This window comes from Mirounga leonina, unplaced genomic scaffold (genome assembly GCF_011800145.1).
Source record: "Mirounga leonina isolate KUSES-001 unplaced genomic scaffold, KU_Mleo_1.0 Mir_168, whole genome shotgun sequence".
Taxonomy (NCBI): Eukaryota; Metazoa; Chordata; class Mammalia; order Carnivora; family Phocidae; genus Mirounga; species Mirounga leonina.
This window is the reverse complement of record NW_023270426.1, coordinates 12,583,548-12,606,762: the sequence shown is the minus strand read 5'-3', so window position 1 is coordinate 12,606,762 and position 23,215 is coordinate 12,583,548. Positions and strand designations below refer to the sequence as shown.

The 23,215-nt window shown below is 38.1% G+C and overlaps 1 protein-coding gene across 1 annotated transcript in view; it reads right to left on the bottom strand.

Annotated features, from left to right (window-relative positions):
- The window catches only part of MEGF10 (multiple EGF like domains 10), a 211,988-nt gene that overhangs the window by 186,537 nt on the left and 2,236 nt on the right, over positions 1-23,215 (bottom strand). Inside the window, exon 3 of the mRNA XM_035014032.1 lies at positions 20,029-20,142. Within this exon, the coding sequence (XP_034869923.1) occupies positions 20,029-20,142 (114 nt within the window). The remainder of the gene's footprint in view (positions 1-20,028; positions 20,143-23,215) is intronic.

Sequence of the window (23,215 nt, the reverse complement as noted above, 5' to 3'; positions counted from 1 at the left end):
GGGTGGCTCAGTTGGTTAAGCGTCTGCCTTCGGCTCAGGTCATGATCTCAGGGTCCTGGGATCAAGCCCCACATCAGGTTCCCTGCTCAGTGGAGAGCCTGCTTCTCCAAGAAGATACTCTTGTACTTCTTGTACACTAATTCACTTTGGAGCTTTCACATTGGGAACAACATTCACATTAAATCAAGAGAAGATGGTTTCACTAAAATGCAGCACTTCATAGCTTTTTTTCATAATACATTAAGAGGATAGTTACGTTTATATGACATTTGGGGACCAACAAGGGAATCGGAGCCCTTTGCAAGGCTCCTCTGGTGACCCAGCCTGCTCAGCCACCCTTAGGGCATCGGGTGACCCACTGGGTGGGGAGCTCTACTGCTCAACATGATATCATAGGAAGTCAATTCTTAGCAATGGTAGGTGAAACCAATCTTCTATGATAGACACGGGTTACAACTTCAAATTGTTTTCTTCATCAGATACTCTAACAAACATACCCTCCTCTCAAACTTTCAAATCAACAATCCTTTGAATTTTGAAAAAAACATTTGAATCTTATGGGAAAGCTTCTCACCTCTTCTGCGGTATTTATATCTGGTGACACTCAGCCCACCACCCAGCTTTAAAAACTTTTCTATCTCCCTTATATTGCAGAAGCTGGAAGCCTCAGAGGTAGATTTCTCTGACACCCTAGACAGCAGAGTCCTGAATGCATGTTTAGGCTCCGTCTTACAGATAAACTCACATAATACCTGAAAGACAGTGGGGAGGCCCAAGTCATTTTTCTTCTTTCTCTGGGAGCTGTAGAAGGCATAGCACGGGCCTTTCAAATGTGAGTTTCTGAAGTGACTTCTGCTTCCCTTCCCATTCTCCCCATCTTGGAGCTATGAAGTACCAGGAGATGTATAGGAGTTTCCTGCATGTTCATGACTGGCAAACAGAGGCTCTCTGATCTTCCATGGTGATGTGCCAAAAAGTTAGTGGTGGCCCCTTGCCTAACCCTTCTTCAGCCCCTGTAATGGGGCTGTGAGCACCTGAGTCCTTGTATTAAGACCTCGTAATACACCGTTTTATGTTCTTGTCTGAGCCGTCAACGAAACATTCTCCTGAGGAAATAAATCTAGAAACTCCACTTTTTGATAGAAGACATTTAACAAACATACAACTTTCACTTTTGTTTTATGGTAACAGGTATGTTAATATTCTCTAAACTTTTCTCTGATCTATTAAATACGATGTAATGGCTAGCAAAGTGTTCTCGGCTCACATTTTAACAGGCTCCCATTATTTAAATTGCCTATGATACTACCAAAAGGACTATGGTTTCTGCCCCAGGGGCTTTTTAGCTGAGAGTAAATTAAAGAATCCCAGGCTTTTAATGTTCTGTTTCTGCACTACCCCAAACACAGGAGCAGAAAGTGAAAGGGAGGTGGATCTCTAAATGAAAATCAAGGGCTCTTTCTAGAAAAAAATTGTGAATGAATTTAGGGAAGCAAATATTCACTACCATTTAAGTACTTAAAAAATAAAAGTAATCTTTAATGTGTCCATTACACCAAAACAAATTACAAACAGATAAAGATTTAAGCGTTAAAAGAAATGACCCATTAAGATTCTAGAAGGTTGTCTCAGTAGCTATTTTTTAAAAGTCTAGTTTAAGAAACATTTTCTGAGTGTGACATCAAAGGAAAAACTGCTAAAAGAAAGTTAGGTTTTTCAAAACTATTTTCATTTTGTGAGCTTTAAAATACATCAAAATTAGAAACAACAGCACTGATTAGCTAGATTTAGCTATTGTTTACATTGTGCCATTGTTACTTCATCTCTGTTTTTTATTCTTTCATTCCAGAGTAAATGAAAAACGGCAAGATTTTCCTTCTAAATGCTTCAGCACACATCCCCAAAGAGTGTTGATCACACCTAACAAAACTGATACTTGATAATAATTCCATTACGTCATTTAATATCTAGTACCTAATATCTCTCCCCCTACTTTTTTGGCCCATGACACCAACTTTTCTAAGAGTTCAGAGTGGTTTTCTTATAGAAGATACACATTCTACACTGATTATTTCTTTATAGTCTTATCTCATATTACTTAAGATTGTTAGTTTCTATTCTGACAAAAACGGGAAAATTGAGACAGATATCCAGAGCTATCTAATAGAACTTCCTACAACGATGGACATGTTCTATGGCTATGCTGTTCATCATGGAAACCACTGTCACATGGTTATTCAGCACCGGAAGTACAGCTCCTGTGATGGAGGAACTAAATTTTAATTTAATTTAATTACTTTAAGTTTTAAATTTAGGTAGCCACATGTGGCTAGTACCCACTGAATCATATGTCTAACATAAAAGTGGATATAACACGGGGCACCCGGGTGACACAGTCAGTTGGGCATCTGACTCTTGATTTTGGCTCAGGTCTGATCTCGTGGTCATGAGATCAAGCACAGAGTCTGCTTGGGTTTCTCTCTCCATCTCCCTCTGCCCTCCCCCCCACACCCTCTCTCTAAAATAAATAAATAAATCTTTAAAAAAAAAGTAGATACAATGTACCTATGTTCTGCCTGTACATAGCAGGTATTTGATAAATATTGGTCTTCCTCCCTTTCAAATACATACTTTTGAACATGCTATGTAATATATTTTCATATAGACTTGAATGAGACTGTATGTTTGACTTTAGTGTGACTAAAACCTTTTCAATAGCAGAGAAGTAAAGGCCTTTGTTCACCTCAGGAAGCTTCATGATCAGCACCAATTGCTATAGTTATCTGGTTATATTCATGATCCACATTTTAAAAAATCTCATATAGTGGAGTCATTCTACCATCTGTATCTGTATCTTTAACATATATACATAAGCTTAAGAGTTACAAGTCACATTTCCTGATATAACCAACCTTGTACATTCACTTTCCTTTCAAATTGTTTATAGTATGTGGTTAAGATTGGTTAGATGAAACAAGGACAGTAAAATTCAGTCCTGGAACTCTTATTCCAACTTAGAAGAAAGATCTCTTTTCCCACAGGATTAAAGCTTTAAAGATTGAAGCTGGAGCTCCTGAGAGCCTGCCTGAAAGCAAGTATAACACAGAAAAAAAGTAGAAATGAGATTTAGAGAGAGAGTTCCACTTGGCCCCTGGAACCAACCATGCCTACAGCAGACAATGCTGAATGAGGAGGATCCAGTCTCTATGTGTCAGTTTTATAAGCTGATAAATTCCTTGGTTTTCCTATTCCAGTTAGAATATTTCTTTCTGTGTTTTGTACCTGAAGGGGTACTGTCAAAATTTAACAACCAAGAGAGCACAGATTCTGGAATCAGACAAACTGGATTCTAATATATCTGTGATCCAGTGTCTACATCTATAGATACTGGGATAATTATGCCTTCCTCTCAGGCCTGTCATGAAGACTAGATGAGATACTGCGATATGCATGGGAGAGACATTCTGAATGTGCTAGTTCCCATTTTTAAATTTCCCCAGAGCTGAAATGACGTCATACTCTTGAGTCCTCACACACTGTTTTCCTTTTCTATCCATCACTTAAAAGTTTTCCATTTATACCCAGATATAATGTGAACCTTAATTAAAAATTAATTTTAATTTAATTAAAAATCGAGAGGGGCATTTTCTACAACAGGTGACGGAATGTTACCCATCTAGTTTTATAAGACAATCAGTTCAGGGAGCAATCATATTTGTCTTTGAAGGTAAGATGGACTCAAAGTGATGGCTGTGAATTTGTGTTGCTCTTCACACTCTATTCCTTTCTAGTTTCTGTCATCCAGATAATGGGGATTTAATCTTGCACAGGCTTTGGTCATACAGTGCAGTTTCCTTTACCTTCTTAAATGTAACCATGTGTAGAATCTCCTCTATTGGCACGGAAGATTTACTCGCTTTTTATAATCATACTGGATTTAAGTTAAGTAGCTTGATAATCAGAAAGAATATAATTAGCTAATCATTTACAGGATTACCTAGGCTAAAAATAGACACAGTAAAATACAGTAAGTATGTTTATGCCCATCTAAATCCGTGCATTAATAAAGGTGATCAGATTATACAATTCAAATGAATTTCCAACAAAATATCCCTGACATGGAGGATTAGAAATATATTTAAGCTAAATTTAGAATTCAGGAAAAGCAATCCCACAGCTTACTTTCCATTATTTTTTTTCCCTTCAACTAAGCTCTTAAGCTGAATAAATTAAAGTCTCCAAGATGTTTAAACTGTTCAGTCTATGTTAGTATACTATGGTTTATTACAGAATACAGTTGTAAAACCATTGCCAAGTTGCCCCTAATACCTGTATGGTTATAACTGGAAATCTCTAGCAAAGGCATCAATGTCCTGCTTACCTATTAATTTTAGCTCCTTATCTATAATTATTCATCTCCTCCTTGAGAATCTGTCTCCCTTCCCCAAAGTTTCATCCCTGTCTCTGGAGCTCTGCATCACATTCATGAAACCATATTCCCAATCTGTCAGGCAAAATGCTGCTTTCTATGGTCTAATAGTGTATCTAAAATAATCTCTTGTACCTTTAAGATTTTTTTCATTCTTTTAAAAAGCAAGATATAGCTCTTCAGAACAAAAGCACATGAAACAGAACTATCTGGAAAAATATACGGCTGAGTTTCTCTTAGACTCAATTTTAGAATTGTGTGGACTGGGAAGAAAGAAGAACACAGAAGAAAAAAATAGAATAAAGTGAGTTGGGCCCTATATTCTCTACACCTCTCAAGTTATAAGGGTGACAAAATGATTCTAGACAGGTTTAGGATCTTTGAATAAAAGGAGATTTGTTGCCTGCTTTCCATCTAGACACCGAAGAGACAGCAAATCCTTACAAAGGCTGATGTTTAGTTATTTGCTGCATACTATGGGTTAGTTCCCATCCCTCTAAGTTCTCCCTCTCACAGGGGCTATGTTTCCCAGTCTCCTCTGGTAGGAAGGTTTCAGTTCAGGACCTGCCAGTAGAAAGAATTTGTGCAAGATTAAAGTAAAATGTTGGGACAGCTGGGTAGTCACATGCAAGAGAATGAAGTTGGACCCCTACCTCATACCATATACCAAAATTAACTCAAAATGGATGTAAGACACAAGTCTATGAACTAAAACTACAAAATTCTTAGAAGACTGCATAGGGGTAAATCATCATGATCTCAAATTCCATAATGCGTTTTTAGACATGACACCAAAAGCACAAGGGGCAAAAGGAAAAAAAAAAAAAAAAAACAGATAAATTAGACTTCGTCAAAATTTAAAACCCTTATGCACCAATGAGCATTATCAAAAAGTGAAAAGACAATCCACAATATGAGTGAAAACATTTGCAAATCATATATCTATTAAGAGACTTGTATCTAGAATATATTGAAAACTGCTACAGCTCAATAATAAAAAGACAAATAATCCAATTAAAAATGGGCAAAGGCTCTGAAGAGAGATTTCTCCAGAAAGATACACAAATGGCCAGTAAGTACAAGAAAAGATGCTCAACATCATTAACCATCAGGGAAATGCAAATGAAAACCACAATAGGCTACCACTTCCTATCCAGTAGGAAAGCTTATCATCAAACAAACAAACAAACACATATAATCACAAGTGCTGGTGAGGATGTGGAGAAATGAAGGAATCCTCATACACTGCTGGAGGGAATACAAAATAGTGCAGCCACTTTGGAAAACAGGTTAGCAGTTCTTCAAAAGGTGAAACAGATTTATCACCTGACCTAGCAATTCCACTCCTAAGTCTATGTCCAACATATATACATCCATCAAAAACTTGTACATGAATGGTCATGGCAGCATAATTAACAGCTAAAAAGTAGAAACAACTCAAATGTCCATTGACTGATGAATGGATAAATAAGATGTGGTCTATTCATGCAGTGGAAGAATATTCAGCAATAAAAACAAATGAAGTTCTGACACATGCTACAACATGAATGAACCTTGAAAATATTATGCTAAGTGAAAGAATCCAATCACAAAAGCACACACATTATAAAAATCTGTATGAAATGTCCAGAAGAGGCAAATCTACAGAGACAAAAAGGAGATTAGTTTTTGTGTAGAGTAGAGGGGAGGGTGGGTGGATGAGGATGACTAGAGGGATTGGGAGTGGGGTAGGCGGGTGATGTCTGAGGAGAAAGCGTTTCTTCAGGAATAATGAAAATGGATGCACAACTCTGTGAATATACGAAAGCCAGGGAATTATACACTTTGCATACTTAAAATTGTTCAACTGCGTGGCATATAAATAAATAATCTGGGTTTTTTTTTTTAAAGATTGAAGAGAAGAAGGAAACCAGAGCCACACCAGGCTTTGGCTGGGGCAGCAACATGACCTTGTGACAAGTGCACTGAGTCTGCAGGGGCAGAAGACCACAGGCTCAGAGGAATTCGGGGTTAAACAGGTATGCTCTCCTACAGGGGCTGGAGCAGCTTCCTGGAATTTCTGAACATTGACTAACTCCACCTTACCCCCTCGTTTTTCTCTCTTCTATCCCTTTCAATGATTTCTGTGGCTTACTTCTCTATGTTAATCTTGTTCTGCTTGAAATTTCTAGAGGGGTTTGTTTTCCTAACTAAATCCTGACTGATATTATTCCCTAGAGAGCAGCTACCCTCCTCATTCTCTCCCTAAAAAATTCCAAATTTCTTCAGGTGCTCTCCCCTTCTCCACATTGCCAAGTACCTCAGGAGACAGTGATTTCTACTCTCAGCTTCTGGGTTCAACCTGATTTTGATCTAGCGGTAATCCCATTCCTTTTGCTAAAAATTGATTCAAAAATAAGCACGTGATTATAACACTTGATGTTAACTAACTGGAATTAAAATTAAAACTTCAATTAAAAAAAAAGGGAGGGGGAAATTCACATGTGATCCAGCCACACCAACAAGAGATGAAAAGGGTTTTACTGGAGAATTCTAGGAATGTTCTACTTCATTCTGAAGAAAGAAGCTTGAGAAGCCAATTAGATACAAAGGACAAAGCCATAATTTCTGCAGGCGGCTATCATACAACCAAGACACGAATCCATTTTAAAGTGATGATCACAGGCAGATGGCAGGGTAGAGAGACAGAGAGAACCCAAGTCTTTGATTGCATTTTTGAACGGTTGGATCAACATGTTTTGAAGCTCACCTCACCTCTTGACTCCTTATATGAGCTAATAACTTGTCTCAAGGCAGTTTGAGATGTTTCCTATTACAGCTGGAAACGTCTTAATTTATGCACTGAGACATCTTGAAGTGGCAGCCCCTCTAGGCGGACAGGGCTTGAAGTAACTCCCCAGCTTCCCACAGCCCCAGAGTGGCAAGAGATATCATCCAAAAGTTATCTCCAAACCCTGAGAAATTTAGCTGAGAGGCGGCTGGTGGACCGGGAGGGGCCTTGCAGCCAGAAGAGGAGACACAGCAGCATGAACCATGTAAAACCAGAAATGATGTAGGAATGTGAATGTCATGACAGGAGGGTAATGACAACCAGGACCCAGGTGGGTTGCTCCATCACAGCGAATGCCAGACTGGCTAGAAGATGACCTGCAGTTACACCTTCCCCACTTGACATCTCAGTGTAACTTAAAGCCTCTCCCCAAAGCCTTCAAACCTTGGGAGACAGATAATGCTTTGCCTGGGTTAGTTTCCCACCAACAAAGAGGATGGAAGCTCAAAATAGAGACTGTTGGATCATAGAAAAATGAAAGAAGTTATGGGTTGAGAAAAATCATAACCCTAAACATGTACATTTCAATTATGCAGAACTCATGCTTTGGCCAGTGGGTGGCAGGAGTAGCATGATTATATTGATTCCCATCCCTATCCCAGATTTACCAATCTTATCATCATGGAGGATCATAATCAGCCTCATCAAGTCCTCTTTCCACTACTCCTCTCATCTGCAACTGTTCAGAGTTCAGGCTCACATCCTCTTGCAAATGGAATTTTTATTGCAGTGGGCTCTTGGGTGCAACCCTGACCAGAAGGCTTATTGTAGAACTGTGACCATCGGTCACTCTCCAGTGGCCCTCAGCCCCCCTCCATGTCAAAAAATTGATACATAATTAAGTAAGAGAAACTCAGAAAAATGGCCATAAATTTGGTCCTGCAACCCTATCCCTTCTTCCTTGCATGTCTTTCAAAGTCCTGTTTTTCCAAATCTGAAGCAAAGAATAAATTTTTAAGAATTACTGATGGACGATATTCAAGTTAAGTTGCTCTAACTTGGAACATGAACGTACTTACAACTCTTTCCTCTGATTAATTTTGTGAATTTAAATGGTGCAGGGCTTGTAAGGAGCTGTTATTATGATCTCACTTCCTGTTTCTTAACTTTCTTCTTCCTCACTTATGTTCCAATCCCTTAAAACCAATCTCAATTCCTCAACATTGCCATAGATTACCCCAACGAGAGATGATTGATGTCAACACAAATGTCGTTTGGTCCCTACGCTGAGATGAAGAAAATTTTCCAGTTTGCATTCCAGAGAAAAGAAAATTTGCTGGGCAAAGCAATAACGTTGAACACAATTGGAAAAGGAAACTTAAATACCAGATCGATGGGTCTCTGATTCCTGTTATCAACCTTCTATTAAAAATAAATTTAAACCCACGGACTTGCAGAGAGTAATTTCATCTTCATATTTCACCACTATGTTAATGATATTCTTTAGGGAAGCATTTGATTGAAAATGTTACTGGAGTAGCAGAAACAGATCTTAATTTTTCAACGAATTTTTAAAAAGTCCTTTTGCTTTTTGTGCTAGCTCTTACAACTTTAAAAATTGATGAATAATATTTAGCAATTATGTACATACCTATTACTAAGAAATTTAAATGAAAACTATAGTTATTCTGTATCCTGTCACCAAGAACTTGAGTTTCTGCCTAAGTCTGTGTGCTAAATACAAATCTCCCATGTAATATTTGAAGGTTTATTTTTAATATTTCTACCAAATGTTGGCTTACAATCTTGCAATTAGACCATGTGTTATGGGTTATCATGTTTGCTGAAATGTTTGCTATAAAAAACCATGCATGTTTACTTAAAATTATAAACCGGATTTGTCAAACAGATTGGTTTTACCCACCAGCTTAATGAGCATGAACCCTCTGGGGCACTACCTGATGTAGGTTGAATTATTCCAACCTGTGTAGAAGGAATGGAGGAGATTTTCTTGGCATTAACGTTTCTTAACATTTAGAAATGGGGCTTGTAAAGATGGATTTGAAGAAAAGGGTCTAACAGATTAATTTCAAAACACAATGGCAGGCAGAGTTTCTAAATAGTAGGACTGGGTGGCCACAGAGGCTTCGGGGCATCACTGGGGGGAGGGGAGGGCACAGAGGTGTCCCACGGGGTGCCAGTGGTTCGTGTGAGGTGGAATGGCTAAAGTGACAGCAGTTTTCTCTAGCGCCTCCCTAGAGTAGTAGCATTTCCTCTCTAGGTGAGTTCCAGGGCACAGTTCCCTGGAATCTACTAGAGGAAGTGCTCCCGCCAAACAAGAGTGTAAGCCATGACAATGGAAGACACAGTGCTCAGCAAGCAGGAGCTCCCAACGTCAGCACAGGAAAAGGAATGTTCCTGGGATGACCATGAAGGGTAGATCCTGACAAAGCTGAGCAGCGAGTCCAGAGAGGACCCGTCCATTGTAAAGTGGAAGGATGATCCAGAATGCACAGTTTCAAGCAAAACTGAAATTCTCAGTTTTTCTCAAGTGTGTGACCGAGGTGAGAAGTTCTTTTTTTTTCTTTTGTTTCTTCCTCCTCTCTCTCCTTTCCCTTGCTCTCTTAATTCTGTCCATTGTATCGATAACAAAGCAAAATTTAAAAGTAGACAATTATTGGGGCACCTGGCTGACTCAGTCAGTAGAGCGTGAAACTCTTGACCTCAGGATTGTGAGTTCAAGCTCCACTTTGAGTGTAGAGTTTACTTACTAATAATAATAGGAAGAAGAAGTTGGGGGGGAGGAGAAAAGCAGACATTATTAACTTCTAGAAAAGCAAGTTGTCCATGAAGGGAAAGCATAGAATACTGAGACTCAGCTGTGTATAATAATATCTAGAGAGACGTACTGCTTCTAACATTGAACACTGGTAGAACCAAAAATATTGTCAGGGTGAAAAGAAGCTGAACCATGTACACATTTGTAGGATGTGTATGTGGGAGGGAGTCTGGTTGAGGTTTGAAAAGTGGATCAGAAAAGTGAATATTACCTTTCACATTAAGAAGAGAATTGATAGGGCCGCCTGGGTGGCTCAGTCATTGAGCGTCTGCCTTCAGCTCAGGTCGTGATCCCGGGGTCCTGGGATGGAGCCCGGCATCATGCTCCCTGCTCCGCGGGAAGCCTGCTCTCCCTCTCCCACTCCCCCTGCTTGTGTTCCCTCTCTCGCTTGTCTCTCTGTGTCAAATAAATAAATAAAATCTTTAAAAAAAAAAAAAAAGAGAAGAGAATTGATAATCTCCAAAACTGAAACGGGAAAACAAAACTTAATTAGCAGAAAAATCCTCTTGTTGGAAAATAATAAAGATATAAACACCAGTAAAAACTGCTCAAAATGTTGGCTAATATTGACTTGGGGAGTGTGAATCAAAAGCTGGAAAGGGTAAAGCTGAGGATTGCTGTTATAAGCTAGCAGAACTCATCATACTTAAAGTGAATATGTATAACTGACAAAAATAAAGACTAAAATTTTAAATAAGAACAATTTCTAAATACCCCCCCAAAATTACACCAATATTTTCACTAGAATTCCATTGAGTTTATAAATGATTTAGAGAGGAATGAACATCTTTATAATGCTGAATATTTCTTTCTGGGAAGATGGTTAGGACTTTTTTCTTTTATCCTCAGAGTTTTATCATTTTCTTGTCATGGGTCCTGTGCTTTTTCTGTCATTTGTATCAAGGCATGTTATAGTATCTTTTGCTAGTATGAATGACAGTTTTTTTCATTATGTAACTGTTGCTAATAGATTTTAAAAAGCCCTCTATATTTTTTGTAACTTGCCACCTTACTGCACACTTCTCTTCTAGTATTTTTTCAACTGATTGTCTTCAGTAATTATCATTGCATGTCACAATTTCCCTTCCCAGTGCAGAGGACTCATTTGTTTCACCTGTTCTATTGCATTGGCCCCAACTTGTTGAGTGCAGCTTTAAGAATGGAGTGAGTAGGGCGCCTGGGTGGCTCAGTTGGTTAAGCGACTGCCTTCGGCTCAGGTCATGATCCTGGAGTCCCTAGATCGAGTCCTGCATCGGGCTCCCTGCTCGGCAGGGAGTCTGCTTCGTCCTCTGACCCTATCCCTTCTCATGTGTTCTCTCTCTCTCATTCTCTCTCTCTCAAATAAATAAATAAATAAATAGAAAGAATGGAGTGAGTAGTTGTATTGCTTTCAAGCGGAACAAAAAGACTTGTAGTGTTTCCCAACATGAATGTTATTTTCTATTGATTTCAGACAGAAATTTGATCTGTTTATTCTCTTTCTAGTATTTCCCCTGTCTAAATACTCCTTCATACCTTAGCATTCGCATCTGTTTACTTGTCTGTTCCCCTCCCCCCACAATGTGTTTCTGAGGGTACGGATCAGTGTCTGATTTTATCCCAGAACTGAGAATAATGCCTGGATCTACAAATTTGTTGAATGAGTGTATCAATCAATGATGGACAGGTCACCTCTAGACAATCAGATGCTTCTGCGTCTCTTTTACCCTATGACAAACATTAATATTTGTCATACTGTTAAACCACTTTTGTATTTATGGACTACACTTTATTTCATTGTGGTGTACTAACTGAATTTCCCAGTATTTTATTTTAAATGTCTCTGAGTATGAACTGTAGGTTTGTTACGGGTTGTCTTTGTTGGCTTTGGTTTCAGGATGTTAGCCATATTAAAATAATTAAAATATTGCGTGCATTTGCTCTATAATCGTTTTAAAGTAATATGGATTAGCTGCTAAGTCAAGAGCATTTTCCCAGAAAATACTCTGCCTCCTCGTTCTTCAACATCTTCAGTCATTAGAGTTCTATTATGTTTCATTGTTCTTTGTTACTCAAGATGTGTAGGAGCATGCTTTCATTACAAAAAGTTAAAACTGTACCTAAGTGTAAAGATCGAAAATGTGAGGCTGTGCTTCTTCCAGCATAAACCCAGAGTTAGCCAGGGTTAACAGTTTAGTACTTTGGTTTCAGTATTTTTCCTATGCCCTTCCATATTTACAGGTGCACATACAAACGTGTGTGTGTGTGCGCGCGCGCAAAATAACAAAGCCAGGAACTGTCTTGAAACATTTACTTTTTTTTTAACCTTCCTTGGAAAATTTCCACCTATATATTATTAAAAATATAAAATATACAGGGACATATAGCTAGCTCCATTGGCAGAGCTTGCAGCTCTTGATGTCGGGGTTGTGAGTTCAAGCCCCATGTTAGGTGCAGAGATTACTTAAAAATAAAATCTTTAAAAAATATATGAAATATACATACTTCATCCTTTTTAGTAGTTGTGTGGTATTCAACATTATGGCTTTACCAGAATGTATTTAACTGTTCTTCTAATGATCAGTATTTGGCTGTTGCCCCTTTTTCACTATTATGAACAATCCTGCTGTGATCATTTTCTCACACAGACCTTTAGTCCATGCTGATTCTTTAGAATAAAGTCCTCGACATGGAATTGCTAAGCCAACAAAGATGGACAGTTTTTACATTAGTAGATACTGGAAAAATTGCCCTCCAAAAAATGTTTTGTCATCTTACTCTCCTACCAGCAGAGTGTCATTTGCCACATCCTAACTAACCCTGGGTATTATCAAGCTTTTAGATTTTTGCTAATTTGATGAGTAAAAATTCCTTAAAATGTGTCACATTAATTTACATTTCTCTGATTACCAATGAGGTTGAACATTTTGCAGAGCTTGTTGAATTTCTATATTACTTTTCCTATCCATCACTCATTTTTTTAAAAGTAAATTCTATGTTCAGCGTGGGATTTGAACTCACAACCCCGAGATCAAGAGGTGCATGCTCTACCTACTGAGCCAGCCAGGTGCCCACACTGCTCATTTTCCTATTGGAGTGTTTGTCTGTTCCCTATTGATATTAATCCCTTGTTATTATCATGCAAACATATTCCCAAGCTGCATGTTGCCCGTTAATGTTGTTAGTATATCTTTTTAATTTTTATGTATTTAAATATGCCATTTTCCTTGATGACTCTCATGTTTTATATCTTGTTGAAACAGGATTTCTTCATCCCACAATTATGAATTTTTTTTATACCTTCATCTAATATCTTTATGTTTAGTTGTTTTGGATATTGGGTTAGACATATGTGTAAGTATATTTCTTTCAAAATGAACAACTCATCACCCCACGTGTATTTCTTTCAAAACTGATAACCAAACTTCACCCTGATTTGAGAAGTAATTCATCTTTTTCCTACTGATTTGCTTACTATTTTTATTATTAATAGCAGTTAACATTTACATAGTTCTGACCATATTCCAAGCCCTCTTCTAAGTGCTTTTTCTTTATTAACTTATTTAATCTTCTCAACAACCCCAGGATATGGATGGTATAATGGTCCCTATTTTACACATAAGCCAACTAAGACAGAGAGAGTTTAAGTAACTTAACCAAGAATGCACAGCGACTATGCCTTGGCTTGAGATTCAAAGCTCTGAACCATGATGCCAAATCTCAGTGTACAGACTCCTGTTCCTAAATTCTACACAATCTTTATTCATCACTATTTCTGCCTACACCTGCACCAACCCTATACTTCTAAAACTATATTTTCAAATGTGTTTTAATTTCTGAAAGAGAAGTTACTACAATTTCTTTCTTCTCAGAGTTTTCTAGGCTATTACTTGTGATTTTTTTCTACCATGTAACCTTTAGAATCAGCTTGTTAAGTTTCATATATAATGATTAGAATTGCATTACATTTCTAAATTAACTTGAAAAGATTTATATCTCAAAAAATAGTGGCTTTCCATTTAGGAAAGGATTATCTGCATTTACTGGATCATTTATTTTTTTCCTAGAGCTTTATAATTTTCCACCTATGAATCTTATGTTTTTGTTAGGTATTTGGTAATTTTTCTTTTTGTTGAGAATAGGTTCCTTTTTTCTGTTTTATTCTTTAATATATTGTTGATAATATATAGGAAAGCATTGATTTTGCTATGCTAATTTTGAATCTAATCCTCATATTGAATTCTTTATTGATTCTAGTAATTTTTTCCTGATTTCTAAGACAATTTCTTATTTGCAAATAACTATACCTGTGTCTTTCCTTTATAATTATATATATTATTCTTTTCTGTCTTCCTGCATTAGTAAGACTCTCCATTATAAGATTAAATAGCAACCAATGCTGGGAGCAAATTTGTCTTATTTCTAACATTAGGAGGAATGACTATAATGTTTTATACCAAGTATTTGCTCTTAGTTTACGCTAACCTTTATCAACTTAAGAAAGTTTCCTTCTATTGCTAGCTTGCCAAGAGTTATTGTTTACTTGTTATTAAGAGTGATGATTGAATTTAGCAAATGCATTTTTGCCCATATTGAAATGTCATGAGTTCTACTTGATCTATTTATATAGTGAATTACATTAATGGATTTCCTTGTGTTGAGTCATCCTTGCATTAACAATAGTTCTATGTGCCAGGAGCTATGTTAATCACAGTAATTAGATGAATATGCATTTAAGACTGTTGTATCTTCTTGATAAACTGACCTTTTTTTATTATGAAATTTATTATTAACTGGACTATTTAGTGCATTCTCAGTCAATGTAACTATTAATGTGGTTGCCTTTAATTCTACCATCCTGCAATTTGCTTTTAATTTGTCCCATCTCATGTGTGTTTCTTTGTTAGTTCTTTTCTGCCTTCTTGGTCCCATAAAATATTTTTTAGTACTCCATTTTATTGTTTCTTTGGTTCCCTGTGTGTGCGTGTGTGTGTGTATGTGTTGCTTGTGTGTGTGTGTGTTGTGTGTGTGTGTATTAGTGATTGCTCTAGGGATTCCAGTATACATCCTAAGCTTATCACAGTCTACTTCAATTTAATATTATAATGTTTCAGGGCGCCTGGGTGGCTCAGTCAGTTAAGCGACTGCCTTCGGCTCAGGTCATGATCCTGGAGTCCTGGGATCGAGTCCCACATCGGGCTCCCTGCTCAGCGGGGAGTTTGCTTCTCCCTCTGACCCTCCTCCCTCTCATGCTCTCTGTCTCTCATTCTCTCTCTCGCAAATAAATAAATAAAATCTTTAAAAAATATATTATAATGTTTCATGTAGAATATAAGAAACTTCCAAGTGTAGAATTCCATTTAACCCCCTGCAATTCTTAATGCTATGGTCATGTGTTACCATTACATATGTAAAAATATGACAGTGCATTATTATGTTTACTTGAACCAGTGAATTATGTTTTAAGGAAATTCAAAGATAAGAAAATAAAATTCTTATTTACCCACATATTTACCATTCCCAATTATCTTCATTCCTTCATCCTATTATTCTAAATTTTATCTTCAGCCCAGTGAACTTTCTTTGGCATTTCTTTTAGTGTCATGACTACTATCAGGTTATATTCCTTTCAAAATATTTTTTTTACCTCCATTCTTGAAGATTCTATCAGGTTGTACGCCTTTCATAATATTTTTTGACCTTCATTCTTGAAGATTACTTTGAAAGATATACTGCTGTGGGTCTGTAGAATTCTTTTTTTGCCAAGTTTTGAATATTTGGGGTTATTATTTCTTCAGATAGTTTTGACCCATTCTTTTTTTTCCTTTTCTTCTGAGGTTTCAATTACATGTGGGAAAAATGATACCATTCCACATGATACTGAGGCTCTGTTCATTTTAAAAAACAAAATATAATTTATTCTGTTTTTCAGTTTTGATATTTTCTAATTAATCTATTTTCAGGTTCTTGTACTTTTTATTCTGAAGTTCCCGTCTCCTCTTAAACCACTGAGGGAAATTGTCATTTCTAGTATTTTAATTGATACTTTTATACAGCTTGTATTTCTCTTTTGAGATTTCCCACCCGTTCATTACGTCCATTTTTTCCCTTAAATCCTTGAACATGTTTACAATCATCATTTTTTTTAAAACATTTTATTTATTCATTTGAGAGAGAGAGAATGGGAGAGAGAGCACGAGAGGGGGGAGGGTCAGAGGGAGAAGCAGACTCCCTGCTGAGCAGGGAGCCCAATGCGGGACTCGATCCAGGAACTCCAGGATCATGACCTGAGCCGAAGGCAGACGCTTAACGACTGAGCCACCCAGGCGCCCCAAGATTTTATTTATTTATTTGAGAGAGAGAAGGAGATAGAGAGAGAGAGCATGAGAGGGGGGAGGGTCAGAGGGAGAAGCAGACTCCCTGCCGAGCAGGGAGCCTGATGCGGGACTCGATCCCGGGACTCCAGGATCATGACCTGAGCCGAAGGCAGTCGCTCAACCAACTGAGCCACCCAGGCGCCCTACAATCATCATTTTTAAAGATTTTATTTTTAAGTAATCTTTACACCCAAACATGGGGCTTGAACTTAACAACCCTGAGATCAAGAATCACAAGCTATACTGTTTGAGCCAGCCAGGCACCCCTATAATCACCATTTGTAAAATGTGTTCTAACTCCAAAATTTGAGTCATTCTCAGGATCTCCTTTGATTGTCTGCTTTTTTTTTTTTAATTTTTAATTTTTTAATTTTTTAAAAGATTTTATTTATTTATTTGAGACAGAGAGAATGAGAGACAGAGAGCATGAGAAGGAGGAGGGTCAGAGGGAGAAGCAGACTCCCTGCCGAGCAGGGAGCCGGATGCGGGACTCAATCCCGGGACTCCAGGATCATGACCTGAGCCGAAGGCAGTCGCTTAACCAACTGAGCCACCCAGGCGCCCGATTGTCTGCTTTTTACTTTTTTTTTTAGCAGGCTCCATGCCCAGCATGGAACCCAATGTGGGGCTTGAACTCACAACGCTGAGCTAAGATGTGAGCCGAGACCAAGAGTCCGACGCTCAACTGACAGAACCACCCAGGCACTCCTTGATTATCTGCATTTTTTTAACCTTGATTATGAATTCCATTTTCCCACTTCTTTGCCTATGTAGTAATTTTTAATTGTATGCTGACTGTTACGGATGATATATTGTAGAGCATCTGGATCATCTTGTCTCTCATTTGAAGGTGTAATGTTTGTAGTTGGCCGGCAACTACATAACTCGTTCACTGTCTTCCTCTTTCAGACTTCATTTTATGCTCTGTTTGGGTAAATCTACATTGATTTTGACCTTAATTCTAGGATGTGATCTTATTCCTTACTCCAAAAGAGTGGCCTTTCTGTGGTCTCAATGGAGTGTCCGGTGGGCTCAGTAAAGTCTTTCTACCATAGTTGGATCACAACTTCAATTTATTTTGGCACTGCCCAACCTCTGGCATTTCCATTCATTTCTTAGCACCACAGTGGTTGCTGTCTTGCAGAATCATGAGGTCTTACAAAATCTTAACCTATATAGGAAAGCCCAGAACAGCTCCTACCCAAAGAGCTAAGAAGAATCTCTACACAGACTTGGGAGACTTCCCTTCTGTAGAGCTCATTTGTCTCTGTAGCCCCACACTGTGAATTCCACCTGCCTTTTCATCCCTTCTGTTGCAATGTCTGCCTCAGCTCCGCATGACTTGACGTTCTTCACTTGGGCTCCACTTTGTGCCACATTCAGGAAACTGCCCCCAGACATGAAATCAGGTTAGAGAGGGTGCTCACCTCATTTATTTCCTGTCTTGCTGAGACTATAGTCCTGCACTGCCTATTTTCCAATGCCTAAAAGTAGTCACCTCACATGTTTGGTTCAGTTTTATAGAATGGTAAATCCAATAGCAGCTCCTCCATCATGGCCTTGAAATAAACTTGTAATAGAGAGGGGCGCCTGCGTGACTCAGTCGGTTGGGCAGCTGCCTTCGGCTGGGGTCATGATTCCAGGGTCCTGGAATCAAACCCCACGTAGGGCTTGCTGCTCAGCGGGGAGTCTGCTTCTCCCTCTCTTTCTGCCTGCCGCTCCCCCTGCTTGTGCTCTCTCTCTCTCTCTGTCAAATAAATAAAAAAGTCTTTAAAAGAAAAACACTTGTGGGGCACCTGGGTGGCTCAGTCATTAAGCGTCTGCCTTCAGCTCAGGTCATGGTCCCAGGGTTCTGGGATCGAGCCCCGCATTGGGCTCCCTGCTGGGTGGGAAGCCTGCTTCTCCCTCTCCCACTCCCCCTGCTTGTGTTCCCTCTCTCAGTGTGTCTCTCTCTGTCAAATAAATAAATAAAATCTTTAAAAAAATAAAATAAAAATAAAAAAACCACTTGTAATAGAGAAACCTAATTGGTATTTCTTTTTTTTTTTTTTTTAAGATTTTTATATATTTATTTGACAGAGAGAGACACAGCGAGAGAGGGAACACAAGCAGGAGGAGTGGGAGAGGGAGAGGCAGACTCCCCGCTGAGCAGGGAGCCCAATGCGGGGCTCGATCCCAGGACCCTGGGATCATGACCTGAGCCGAAGGCAGACGCTTAACAACTGAGCCACCCACGCGCCCCCCAATTGGTATTTCTCTATCTCTTGCTCTTATGCTCTCATTCCCTCTCTCCCCCCCGCCCTCTCTCTCTCTGTCTTTCACACACACACACACACACACACACACACACTTTGCCATCCTTTGGAATAATAATACTTCCCACTTTTTTCTTTCTTCTCCAGTGGCCTCATTTTAAGCTGGTTTTAATTTTTTAAAACATGTTTTAATTTATTCTCCATTAATGTCAAGAATGAAGTTACTGATACTGACCCTCCTTGTTCAACATAAAAACTTTATCACTCTTCACTCCCTCCTTCTCCACCTCTCCCTTCACCCCATAACTCCAGGAGGTTTTTAAAATTATATACATTTTTCTTTTTAAAATCCTTTGTTATAAATTGTACACAGTTTCACAACCACTTTACAAGCAATTCCCTAGATTTACATCTAAGTTTTTCTTGCTCACTGCTCTTTTTTCCTAAAACATGTCTTTGTCTTTATTAAATTTTTTATTTTGATTAGTTTTTGCTTGAAGGTCTACTTTAAGTTGTATTTTTCAAAAAGCATACATGAGTCATATAATTTCTGAATTCTTTTAAATCTGAGCCAGGCTTTCATTTGCCTTTGCATTTAGATAATAGCTAGGCTTGGAATACAATTCTTGGAATATAATGCTTTTTTCTCCCAGAAGGCTATACATTTTCTCTGAGCTTTTCTAACACTAGTGTTGCAAATAAGGAGTCTAATGCCATTCAGACTTTTTTCCCCCTTTGGTGACTTTTTTCTTCCAGCTAACTGCTTCCAGCCAAATCCACCTGGGTACCATTCCTTTTCATTATACCCATCTAATCTTTGCTAACCCTGCTCCATGTACAAGGCTGAATGTTTCAATTCAGAAAAGTTGCCTTCTTTTGTTTATTTGATTATTGCTTTTCATTCATCTGCTACTTTCTCCTTCTGGAACCCATATAATCATGATATTAATTCTCCTGCTTCAACATTTTCTGCCTCTTTATTTTTCTCTTGAATTCCCAAATCTTAAAGTTTGTGCTGTGCGTTCTGAAAGAATGTCCCCTAGTTACTCTTCTTTTTATTCCTAAGACTTGTTCTTGCCTCTCAATTTATACTTTTTTTGTAGAAGTTTGCACTTAAAAAAAATAATATACAATTCTTTTTAATCTAATTAAGAAAATTAGCTTCCCAACCCCTACATTCTTCCCTTTATTCTATGGGAAGTCTGTTTTACTAGAGATGATTTGATCTGAATGTTCGCATTTGATCCCACTCATTTGAACTACTGTATTTCTTAATTTATCTGGAAATTTTTCTCTTAACCTTACAGAAGAATTAGTTTTTCCAGAACATACAGCCAAATGTGAATAGTGGCCCATCAGTGCTCCTTATTCACTCCTACCTGTTCCATTTCCAGTTAAAACTCTTCAGCTTCATAGATATAGCAACAAGTTCCCAAAGGTAATACTCAAATGATCTTTTCATATTCCTTTTATATTCCCTGGATTGTTTCTTTCTGAAATGGGAAAAAGGGAGGGATCAAACATGTGATTAGGATATCATCTTTGTCACAGAAATTTATTTTTCTTAGACCATGACAGGACAAATATTCCATTTGTATTGTATTATATTAAGAATAGTAAAATTCTTTAAGAGAAAAAATGGCTATACATGTTCTTTCCTTACAGAGAAGCAGGGAAGTTACCTTGATGCCATCATTTTTACTAAAGGTGGGGTGAAATCTTAAGTTACTTTCCCACCACTAAAAGCATTTTGAAAGGGCGCCTGGGTGGCTCAGTTGGTTAAGCGACTGCCTTCGGCTCAGGTCATGATCCTGGACTCCCGGGATCGAGTCCCGCATCGGGCTCCCTGCTCGGCGGGGAGTCTGCTTCTCCCTCTGACCCTCCCCCCTCTCATGTGTTCTCTCTCATTCTCTCTCTCTCAAATAAATAAATAAAATCTTTAAAAAAAAAAAAAAGCATTTTGAAATACTTTCCTTGAAACTACCTCTTACAACCTTGAATTTACTGTGGACTTCTGTGTCCAACTGCCCAAACAAGGACAGGGAAATATGCCCATGAAAGTTAACCTCTGCTGAATACAACCATGAGGTAGAAGAAACCCTGGGAACATCTGCATTTTATCCTGCCAATATGTTCTCTCTTATTCTGGAAGCACAGGATGTCTTCACTCAGTCAGCTGCAAAAATATTATCTCTCTGCAGGAATGAAACAAGTGTGGAATATATATTATGCTACCACATTACATGCATACCTAAGCAGAAAACAAAGAAAATAGCCATTTAATATATAACTCAATTCTGCCTCCAGGGACAGATAAAAATTTTTATTATAATACCCAAATGGTACAGTACATAAATATACATGGGAAATGTGATAGGGCTAAGTCAGGCTCTTTTGGCTAGATGCTGGTGGCTAAAAATTTATCATCTGACACCCATCCTAATCTTGCCTTCCCATAGACATGAAGTAGGCTATATTTTTTATGAGGGCCAGGAATTTGGGGCGAGGGAGACCAAACCCATCACCATTTTTCAGCAGATCATTAATTTCTAAATGTGTGTGGAAAATAACTATTGGCTGATATCTTCCAGTTTCATTTCAAACATTATACCTTATACAGTTTGCTTAATAACCAAGATAGTAAAAAAAAAAATAATGACAGTGACTAAATTGGTAATTTAATAACTTCAGATGATTCTAGAGGCTTAGTGGTGTTTATCCTTTTTGAAATCAATAACTTTTCATTTGGAATCTTAAATCCACTTTAATGAGCATTCTGCCGGCGGCAGTTTTATTTAGGATGTGAGCTTATACAAACAAAAGTAATGGAGGCTTTTTCCTAGATAACAATTTACAGTTAACTTTGCAGATCACATGGCTGATTTGAATGTATAAACCTCTGCAATCCCATTATATATGCTCCTCAAACATTTTAAGTGCTTTTAACCAGAGAAGAAGTTATAGAGGAAGAGCATTCTCCATGTGGGGAAACCTTCATGTTTCTCGGTTAGTGGCAACATGTCTGAAAGGGCTCTTCTAATATTGATTCTATTTTTGAAAGCCCATACAGCAATAATACAACTTTCTTACAGGGAGCAAATGGAAAACATCCTGGGATAATAACCCTAGCTTTCTATAAAAATTGCATGAATTATCAAAGTGTAATATTTATCAACACAAAATAACCTATTCCTTTGTATCTTCTCCTGTGCTTACTCTCTCACAATGTCTTCCACACTGTTTCCCTCTCTGTAGAAAACCTTTGGGGTCATGGAATCTACCCATATAAAACTAATGAGAAACACCCTCCACAAAACACGGGGCTAAATCTATTGTTATTGTAACCCACATTACTCTGCCTCTGTGCCCCAGAGACTCAAGTAGCTCTGAAAGTCTCCAGAGGGTATTCAGGAATGAAACTACAGCTTTTGGGCTCATCACTGTTTTCTGTGAGATGCTGTCCTCTGTTGCACTAACGTTCTCTGGAGGCATTTCAAAGCTATCATGCCCTTAAAGCCCCAAAACTGTGCTGCATTCCCTTCATAGTTTACAAAATCCTTTATAAAAACAATGATTTCACCTTCTGTTACAATTCCGCTTTTCACAGAGGCTCAAAAACTAGTGAGTTTTCCCTACCTTGCCCCTCTTGCAGGGGCCGTCTAACAAAACCCCTCCTCTCTCCTTAAGCCAAAAAAAAAAAAAAAAAAAAAGAGTGCAGATTATACTAACAGATATTCAGGCAGATTCCAAACCCCAGTTTGGGCTGGAGGCCATTTCCTCATTTGTAAATATCTGAAGGTCACCCTGTATCAATGAATGACCTCCTGTTGCTTCATGCATGTTCTCTTGCCAGGTGTTAGTAAAGCCCTTACCGGAGAATGAAGTTAACACAGAGGAAAGCAAGTCAGGAGATGAGGAGAGACCTCTACCCACCTCATCTGAGCTTGTGGAACCAGCATCCACCTTTGGTCTCCGCAGTCATGTGTGCCAATAAATTCCCCTTTCTGCTTAAGTCAGTTTGAGTTTGGTTTTATGTCACTTCTAACTGAAACAATTTTGACTAATATACTAATAATTACCAAATTTTATTGGGTTATATAAATATCATTGCCTCAAGAATTTATAATAACACATCCCAGAGATTTCCAACCATGAAAACTATAGCCTGATGAGTGATTTAATTAAACATGTACATATAGATCACTCCCCAAACCGCATATACAGAAATGAGAAGAGACAAATCTGAACAAGAAGGAAAAAAAGCTTGCATTTGAAAGGATGGATTAAGGAGAAGACATCTGCCCAATATTCAGGACTGGGAAGATAAATGATTCCATTTTATGTTGTTATTAAATTGTATTACTCTTCATTAAAGTTAAATGCATTTAGAGGAATTAAGCTTATCAAAAACTTGGCAGTGCAATATAAGCGATGATTCTTTGTTTATTTGACGACATCCTCCTGTGAGTTGATTCACAATTTTAATTTTGGAAAACAATATTTCCTTCACAGGGACTGACAGAATGATGTAAACTGCTGCATCATTTTGCATGAAGTCATATCGAT